The sequence below is a fragment of the Ruditapes philippinarum genome, unplaced genomic scaffold (assembly GCF_026571515.1).
Source record: "Ruditapes philippinarum isolate M1 unplaced genomic scaffold, ASM2657151v2 ctg2706_1_1_1_1, whole genome shotgun sequence".
Lineage (NCBI taxonomy): Eukaryota > Metazoa > Mollusca > Bivalvia > Venerida > Veneridae > Ruditapes > Ruditapes philippinarum.
Window position 1 is genome coordinate 69241 of NW_026855930.1, and position 9525 is coordinate 78765.

The 9525-nt window shown below is 33.1% G+C and overlaps 1 protein-coding gene across 2 annotated transcripts; it reads right to left on the reverse strand.

The window, feature by feature from the left end:
• Positions 1–248: 248 nt before the first annotated feature.
• On the reverse strand, positions 249–6636 carry LOC132744887 (uncharacterized). Of its 2 annotated transcripts, none has more exons than XM_060733680.1 (9): positions 6494–6636; positions 6077–6293; positions 5786–5949; positions 5180–5344; positions 2142–2303; positions 1883–1984; positions 1551–1700; positions 1077–1223; positions 249–525 (listed from the first exon to the last, which is right to left on the reverse strand). In XM_060733680.1, the coding sequence occupies exons 2-9, from the start codon at positions 6265–6267 to the stop codon at positions 293–295; spliced, it is 1314 nt and encodes a 437-aa protein (XP_060589663.1). In that variant the 5' UTR covers positions 6268–6293; positions 6494–6636; the 3' UTR covers positions 249–292. The 2 variants fall into 2 exon arrangements, with proteins under 2 accessions (XP_060589663.1, XP_060589662.1); XM_060733679.1 differs by having other exon boundaries at positions 1847–1984; positions 6077–6294; positions 6496–6584.
• Positions 6637–9525: the final 2889 nt, after the last annotated feature.

Sequence of the window (9525 nt, forward strand, 5' to 3'; positions counted from 1 at the left end):
TTCGCAAAATATAAAGTTTAATGGGGTATCTATATCAAATAAGTAGTCATATAAATAAATTACACAAATATAAAGATTTTGTTTCTTTTAAAGAACAAAGAAAACTCTAATATTGTTGGATGCCTAGTACATGTATTACATGTATATTATTACATTATGGCATAATCTTATTTTTTATTTATCCCTAACACTTTTGCTCAAACAAAGATTGTTTTTAGTTTCTAAAAATAGAACGAAAGAGAAGTAAAATCGTATATATTTATTGCAATGTAATCCCTTAGCATTTCTGACTTTATTTTCTGAAGAATACATAGTAGCCAATGCATGAAACAACTGTGATTCCAGCGGCGACAACTGCAACATTCCTGCAATTGATATTGAAATTGTATCCAGAGTGGTCGCCCTTTAATGATTTGTCGGCGTTCTGTGTTTCCATATCTGGTATATTTTGTTCTGGTAATGCATTTGTGATATTTTTGGAAGTTGCTAGATCAGTCTCAATTTCCTCAGGCATGTTGACACGACCTGAAGTGACGAAACAACACGTGGATTATTTTGTTAACATTTTCTAGTAAACATTGTGAAAGAGAAGAGGTTTTTTGTATTATAAGTTATCTCTAGTAACTGGTGGTCGAACATTGATTATATTCTCAAGAATAATTTAACTCTTTGTCTGTTGGTAGATATAAATTGACATGGCTAAGACGCATTGAAACAGTTATTATAATAAATGATACTGAAAATAGGTTTAAATTAAATCTTGCACATATATAGCACTACATTATTTTTGGCTAGGTTTTATGACGCACAAACACAGTATACGTCATATGGCGACTTTCCAGCTTAACTGGTTTAGAAAGACCTAATAGGTGCCCTTCCGTGCATTAGTTCAAGCACAAACGGACACCTCAGTAGAACCACCAACTTTCTCAAATGAATGAATACGCTGGAATAGCGGTGAAAGGAAAGTGGTTTGAAGTCAACGATCTCAACCACTCGGTCGCGGACGTTAGGCAGCACAACATAGGCTGTGACGAGGCAATTTTCAACTAGTAATCAAAGTAAAACATGTTAACCTGTATCTGTACTGTCTTTCATAGATGGATCAGTAACTGTATGTGTATTTGTTACATCACTACGTGAGATTAGTGATACATTAAAATTTGTGTGCTCGGTGCAGCGTTCAATGCTGAATGTGGCATTCTGGTATGTCATTGTTATGTCTGAAAATAATAATTATTATTTTTATTTTTATATCTTTGAATAAAGTAATATAAATATGAAGATATATAAGCATCGTACAAACAAATAATTAATCTAACTTTAAAACCGAACAGACAATCAAGATAAAAAAACAACAAAAAACAACACCAACTACTGAAATGATTACAATGAGTTAATAACTAAAATAATGGCCTACAACAAACATAATTTGGTTGATTTTATAAACTTTCCTTTTAAATAATAAATATCATTTATACAGTTATGAGTGTGTATGTGCACCAGCATTTCTGAGGAAATAAAATCTATTGCAAGTCTTTAACAAATACCAATATTGTTTGCTGTCATATTTTGTACAACTGTTTCCGATGTGTTTGTGACATCCTCCTGGTACAGATTGACATCACGTGTATCTGTCAAAGATGCGTTCTCCTTGCAGTCCTCTTTCATACTAGCTCCACTTGAACGTAAGGCAATATCTGAAAGTCAAATCTTAGAATTATGATATATTATTGTGTTTTATCTGTCTTCAATTAACTGGTGTAAAACGTATTTTTCGTTCTTAATTATTTGGAATCAAACGATTTCGTAAGTAAAAGCATTGACTAAAAGTAACAATACATACCTTTAGTGTTTGTTGTTATACATGTAATATGGTCACCTTCTGCTACAATTTCTGTTATATCTTTTTCGATGCTTTCAGTTGTCATTGGCAAAGAATCCTCCCTTGTGTCAGTTTCTCTCTCAGGATGTGACACCATACCTGAAAATCAATACAGTAAGATATGTTGCATCATTGTGTTGGGGTTGTAGAACTAGCTATTTAAAAAATCTTTTTGAAGTCAACATTTTGATAAATTTTAACTCGTTTGTGTGTATACACATACTTTGGTTACACGTCTTTATAAGTGAACAAATACCTGCTGTCATTATCTGAAGAACTCCTGTATGTAGATCTGTTTTGTCTATCTTTGTCGTGAGGTCTGTTATGTCTTCCTTTGCCGTGAGATCTGTTTTGTCTTCCTTTGTCGTGTACCAATCTTCTTGTATGTTAGTTTCTGTCTCAGAAGAAACATCTTTATCTGAAAGACAGTTATATAGTGTGTCGAAAATGTGTTAGAATTAATAATATCTTTCCTCTATTGACGGGAAAATGAAGCATCTTTCAAGACTTTTATTTAAAACATTGGATAATGATTTAACAATAATTACAAAGAAAACATATTTTTAAAAAGTATGCTCATTTCTGAAAATCAATTGATTAAATACCGTTACACGTTTATACCGTTAAAAATTATATAGAGTATATATACTTTTGGTAGTTATATAATAAGATAACTTAGCATGTTTTAAACTATGTATAAAAGATGAACATATATACGTTACAATGATAATAATAATATCATCGCGAAAACACTATGCATGCACGCATCTGAAATGAATGTAATTATTAGAGATTTACAGCTTGTACGGTTAACGATAGCCGGAGACGAACAACAGTTATAATAACCGGGGGTTATCTCAAAATATTTATCATTCAATTAAATACAGTAAGTGCTGTAACCTTTTTAAGGCAAGTTAGATAAGTACAAATATTCACTAGAATTTGGCCTGAACGTTTAATCTCTGCTATATAGCGTGTTCAAGACATACACAGTATTTAACTATTCTGTTAATTTTTAGGCACTTCTTCGTTTAGGCTCCTATTTACGGCGTATTTTAGCTGACGTGTATGGTGTCATAATATGGGCATAAGTCGGATACATTTTATCGACAAGTTCAACGCACTCTTGTGAAAATGGAAAATTAATGCCGATTTTAGGTAAAATTAATACTACTGGGCATTATATTCGATGTCCCGAATAAAACTGTTCGTGTGTTTCATTCGTGCATAGGGCTACTGATTCCATAAGAAGTTCCATCAATTGCTATCACGGCTATCAAAATTCTGTTCCTGGTGCCTCTTATGGCTAACCACTCATGAACCTGTAGCAAAACGACAAATGTTTTAGACGTAGATAGAAAATCGGGATATATTGCATTATCGCACTTGGCACTGATATGTTGAACAATGACGAAAGCATCATAAACTTCTGGTATGTTCGAAACCATCAGCACAAATAAACTCTGTTTCTAGCAAGAAGTTTAAGAGGTTTGTATGATGAAATACGAATAGTTTTTAACAGATCTAAAAATGTCTCAGCAGTTCAACCCGGTCACTTGAAAAAGATAAAAGAAAACACATTTCTGCCACTTAAAATGTCTTTAACGATTCCAAAAGAAATATATAACTTTTACTTAGTATCGGGTTAGGCGGTTCTCGAATGAGTTTTTTTCACACTATAATTCATATTCTGCTTCTGTAATCGGTTTATCCTTTTGCTTTTTGTTATCGATGATATTTGTTCAGTTCAGTGTAAAATCTGAATATATTTCTCCGAGTGAGCACCAATAGGTATATTTCACGAGTGGCGCAGCAAGGAGTGAAATATGAACTTTTGGTGTTCACAAGGTCAAATATATTTCGATCTTACACTAAACTAAACAAATCTCGTTTTATTATATGCAAAACACGTTTTAGAAAGACCTAATACTGAATGAAAAGCGCGCTAATACTGAATGAAAAGCGCGCCAAATATATGAAAACAACGTTTTAGAAAAACCTAATACTGAATGAAAAGCGCCAAATAATAATACAACGTGTCGGCATTTACGACGTCACGTCATTAAGTTGGTCCCCAGTACTGTGCACGCTGGTATTTCACTGAAACGACGTAAGGTGCTTAAATTCAAAACAGTGAAATTATCAAATTGATAAATCACTGTTTAAAACAGTCAAATTATCAGATTTATACACTGATCTATTTTTATAAACCACAGAAAAGCATGTAATAAATATTGTAGCATACAAATATGCGCATTAAACGTCTTTTAGTTTGGTCATCTTGTACAGGAGTCGAATTAGATGCTATTGCGCACCATCTTTAGAATGCCGGGATCGACACAAGAGAACACGAGGCCAGTCAAGTAGCAGGTCCGTCAGATTAGGATAATCAACCAGAAACATCTGATTTAAGGGAAAAGAAGAAGAAGACCTTACTCCCCCACGTACACAGAAACGGAGAAGAAGAATGAGGTCGCTTGCTGACATTATTTGGGAAAATCAATTATTTTACAACGATTTTATTTAAAACAAAGTTTCAATTAAGATTGCTTCACTAGCTTGATGTGGAGAAATACTCTGGTGAATCAAATTAGATATTCAGAAAACACATAACAACGGCTTTTTGTAACAGAAATAAATGCAATTATTACATTTGGCTGGGCCTTCTGTTTTCTTATTTTTAATCATTTTGAAACGCCCCCTTAAAACATTAGCCGTCTCCGTCTTCGTCTATCGCTATCGGCTCAAGCTAAAAACTCTATATTATAAGGGGTAGGTGGGTATTGAATATATTTATTATAAACCTGTTAATGTTCTGCTTTTAGTAACATGGACAAATATGACGCGATAGTAAAATATGTATTGTGCCTCGTGTGATCCTGGCGTCGAGTCAAACACACGATCCATATTCTCATATAATAACCTCATTATATCATTGAGACGAAATCATAAATATGTTTAGACCACGAGCATATTTGAAAATAAGACATATTAGATGTGACCTGTTTAGTTTGCTTTATCAAAATTAAATGCATCATTAAAACACGGATTTATATTACAGTATTAAATGGTTATCCAATGATACCATTCACCTTAATAAATAGATTATAATACATTATTGACTAGCATTTTATCGATTAGCAAGATAGACATGTAATTCAGCTCTCTTTAGACCAAATTACAGATTACTGTTTAAATACTTTTCAAGAAACTGTAGCCTAGGTGGAATCTTCCATACAATACTTAAATAAAAATAACAACAACAATAACAGTAACAAAAGACTTCTGTTTTACCTTTTGCTTTCTTGACCGTCCGCAAGTTTCCTTTGTTGTTTAGTTGTCGTGTATACCTCTGTTCATTTAGTGAAGCATGGTCCTTGTTATCCGTATGCAAAGAAACAGAGCGATGTGGTTTGTGGAAGGACTCCCTTTCTCTTGTCACTGTTGATGAACTATCCACTGGAATACACCAATCGATTTCAAGTATTTGAGCCGCGTCACGACAAAACCAACGTAATGCGTTTGCGACCAGCATGGATCCAGACCAGACTGCGCATCCGCGCAGTCTGATCAGGATCCATGCTGTTCGCTTACAAACCCTATAACAAGTATAGAAGCTGAAAGCGAACAGCATGGATCCTGATCAGACTGCGCGGATGCGCAGGCTGGTCTGGATCCATGCTGCTCGCAAACTCATTATGTTGGTTTTGTTATGACGCGGCTCATTGATTTAACAGAGAAATTGTTGTGATTTCTTCATCAGCACACAATCTATCTACATGTACTTGTTAATGTAAAACATGAATTTATTCATATATTAAGCTAAACACAAACTGACGTAAGGTTAAATAAAATTTATTTTTACAACATATGCAATAATTGAAATTAGTAGAAAAATACCTTCTTTTCCATCAAATGCCTTTTCATTATACGTGTGTTCAACAATGATGGGCTTTTGTCCGACATAAATTGTGTGTGATTGTATAGACTCTATGTCAGTCACATCTCCCGTGCAGGCTCGAACCACCAGAAACTTGTACTGTACAGTACTGTTCTTTGGCATCCTAATGGAGAAAATATTATTCGTTAGTACGGTAACAAAACAAAAATTCTTTGATACAAACAGGCAAAACATGAATAAGAAATTAATCTTTAGCTAAATTTTTGCTGATTAAAAAAATATATAATTACCATATATCTTTACACCAGAAGTTACGTCCAACCTGGTTACATCTCGGTGCCATCTTGGTATTGTAATTTCCGAGTTGAATAGCTGACCCCACTACAGCAACAAAATAGTCATTGGCCCCACCTGGATAGCAGTCTAGCGGTTTGAACACTTTGAGCTGCACTTTAACTCTGTCATTAAATTGTGATGTCATTTTAAAAATGACAGGCAAAACTTAGTCTGTAAATATTTTGGTGAAAGGAACAGTATTCAATTAAATATATTTCATCTTTTATTTCCATTTTTTTACATGGTTGCAAAATCTGATTATTTTATTGATTAAATATATTAATCGCGATGTTACATTTCATAGATTACTTATTGTTATTTTTAAGCATGTATTTCCAAACAATGTTCAGTATTTATTTTAAATTTCTTACCTTTATGCTCTTAGATTTTGCTGGAAATAAGTCAACTTCAAAAGAATTCTGCTATTGTCCTTTAGTAACGGTTCCAACAACTGGCGTATGTTACATAGATACGACGTCAAGTCTGTGACGTCAGGCAACTCTGACGTATGTCCATATAATACGTAACGTTATTTACTAAACTATTTACGGAAAGATTTTAAATAAAATTCGGACTTACTCAAATTTAGCTGAACCTCCGCCATATCTCGGTCTCTCTGATAGATCACTGAAACCGCGACTGCAGCCAAACTATAAGTTCGCACACCCGAACCCTGTCTACACCATAATAGGGGTGTACGCTGCTGAAATATCATTATCCTTACGTTTTTGTGTGTAGGCAAACTTCACACGCAAAGTGATAGTTTTTGAGTTCAAAATGCTCAGAATATTCTGGATATGATCATAACGGTATAAATGGGTTTGTGTTAATTTGACATGAAAAAATGCATGTAATATTACTATATTGCTCCCTTTTATTGCTATTTTTATCATCTGTTTGTATATTTGCTACAATTATCAAAATAAAAAAACAGACTTTGTTTATTTTGACCAATGTTTTGTATGTTCCAAAAAAAAAAAAAAAAAAAAAATACATTTAATATTCTTATCTCTAGCAAGCCTACCACAGTTCATGAACAATGTAGTTCGTTAATACCAGTACGTTACGATAGAGCTCTGTAACACCGCACTTTGGGGTCAAACGCACTTTGGGGTCCGACCCCAAAGTGCGTTAAACTTCGCACCGCACTTTGGGGTCAAACGCACTTTGGGGTCAAAATCGAGAAATTGACCCCAAAGTGCGTTAATATGCTACATGTCAACGCACTTTGGGTTCAAGCGGTCTAAAGGTGTAATCTGAGTTCTGCTTAAATACTGAGTACTGACTTATTTTCTATCTGCGACATTGGAATATTTGAGTTGGAGTTCAAGATGGCAGTCAATACTTTATGATGCTTAAGTGATAAAAGTTTCATTAATGTTACTACTAGAAATATCTAAAAATTGTGTTCATATAACAAAATTACGGTGGCATAAAAGTGACATTTGCATTTTTTTGTTTTTAGTTTTGTATACATATTTTATTTTAGTTTTGCATACATATTTTTTTCAGTTTTGCATTCATATTTGATACATATGTTATTTTTGTTTTTCATACATATTTTAGCCAATCAAAACAGCCTTCAAATCTCAGCCCATAGTTGAGTATAAAACTAATTTACATATGGCGAAGTGTTTGAAAATGGTGTTTAACAAATGGTGTAATTATCCAAACCTCTACTTAGCAAATGGCGTCATGTAAAAATATGTACGAAAAAACAAAAATAAAATATGTACAAAAAAACTAAAATAAAATATGTATGCAAACTAAAAATGAATATGTATGCAAAACTAAAACAAAATGTGTATGCAAACTAAAAAAGAATATGTATGCAAAACTAAAAAAAGTATGTATTCAAAACTACAAGTAAAAACATATCTACGACAAACAAACAAAAATGTTACGAAAAACAAAAAAAGTAGAAAAAAATACAAATGTCACTTTTATGCCATCGTTCAAAATACTCTAGTACAGAAATATTGTATTCCTAGAATTAAAAGATGCTGCGAAAAGTATCCCGTTCTGTCGGTCATTTACTTGATAACTTTTGGTGCCATATTGAGCCCCATTTTAAATATGTTGGGAATGAAAAAAATGCAGTTAATGTCTTTTTTCAAAGAACTATAAATATACTCTATTGCAATGTTCTGGTGAAATTTTTTTTCGATCGGACTATAAATAGTGATTTTTACAAAAACATTATTAAGCTTATCAACAAACTTAAGGGTTTTTGTAAGCTCCAGAACAACCGTTCGCCAGAGGCTTTTTTTATGGGAAATCTTACATACTTCTTAAGAAAGAGCAAACATGAATTTTATAATGTTAAAATAATGGTATCTGAGAAATGTAAGATACTTGTTATCTGAATAAAGTAGCGATAACTGTGAAATTATTCGTCATAAAAGAAGTCAAAACACTGTAGTATTTGACTTCCATATAAAATACTAATTCACTATAACTGTACTCATCATTGCCAAAAAGCAACAGATGAAAAAGATGGTTCAGGTAATTGGCCAATGTGTTGTTTTTTTTGATAATATAGAAGAACATCAAAATAAAAAAGCTTTTAAGAAAAACAAATAAAAGCATAATGTGCCTTTAAAACGTTATTTTTAACCCTCGGGGGATCGATACCCCACAATCCCCTCTATACCCCCAAAGAGAATTTTACATTATTCTGAAGCTCCGCTCTTAATGTGCGACTACTTAAATAGTTGACATTTTTAGTACTGCCTGTACGGACTACTACTTAAAGCCGCATCTACACCTAGTCAAGTTTCTTATATGTCACATTTAGCTAAATAAATGGCCCTTTCAACATATTATCAGGCACATTTTTTACTGAAATGTCTTACTAAGATTTCCCAGAATTTATACCTTTGTCTATGCTAAGACTATCATATTTCTTAAAAATGTGTAAATAAAAAACGGGAAAATAATGCATTTAGCTAAAAACAATGGAGTTAATGAAAGGTGTACATTCTTTTAAAATACATGGAAAATTTGAGAAAAAATATTTTAAGCTTAACAATAGATACAAATTCTTTATTTGGTGATTTATTTGGTGAAAGTTCTTCACTTACTAATCAAGATCATTTAAATCCCTATTGATTCTATTATAATTCAGGGCACATGTTTGTGTCTATTTAATGCCTTGATTTTTTTGTTTACCATTGGCTTTGACTACAATATATAATTTAAAACATAATGAACTTTAATTTTCTATGACCCCAAAGTGCGGTCGTTTGCCTGATGTTAAAAATGCATATGTACCTGTTTAACGCACTTTGGGGTCGAAATTGGACCCCAAAGTGCGTAACGCACTACGTAACGCACTATGGGGTCGGACCCCAAAGTACGTAACGCACTTTGGGTTCCGACCCCAAAGTGCGTTTGACCCCAA

Coding starts and splice junctions, on each gene's coding strand:
- LOC132744887 (XM_060733679.1), bottom strand. CDS start 6,267: ATGACATCACAATTTAATGACAGAGTTAAAGTGCAGCTCAAAGTGTTC. Junction 2,304..5,179: donor GACGGTCAAGAAAGCAAAAG/GTAAAACAGAAG, acceptor ACTGTCTTTCAG/ATAAAGATGTTTCTTCTGAG. Junction 526..1,076: donor GAAAGACAGTACAGATACAG/GTTAACATGTTT, acceptor TCGTCACTTCAG/GTCGTGTCAACATGCCTGAG.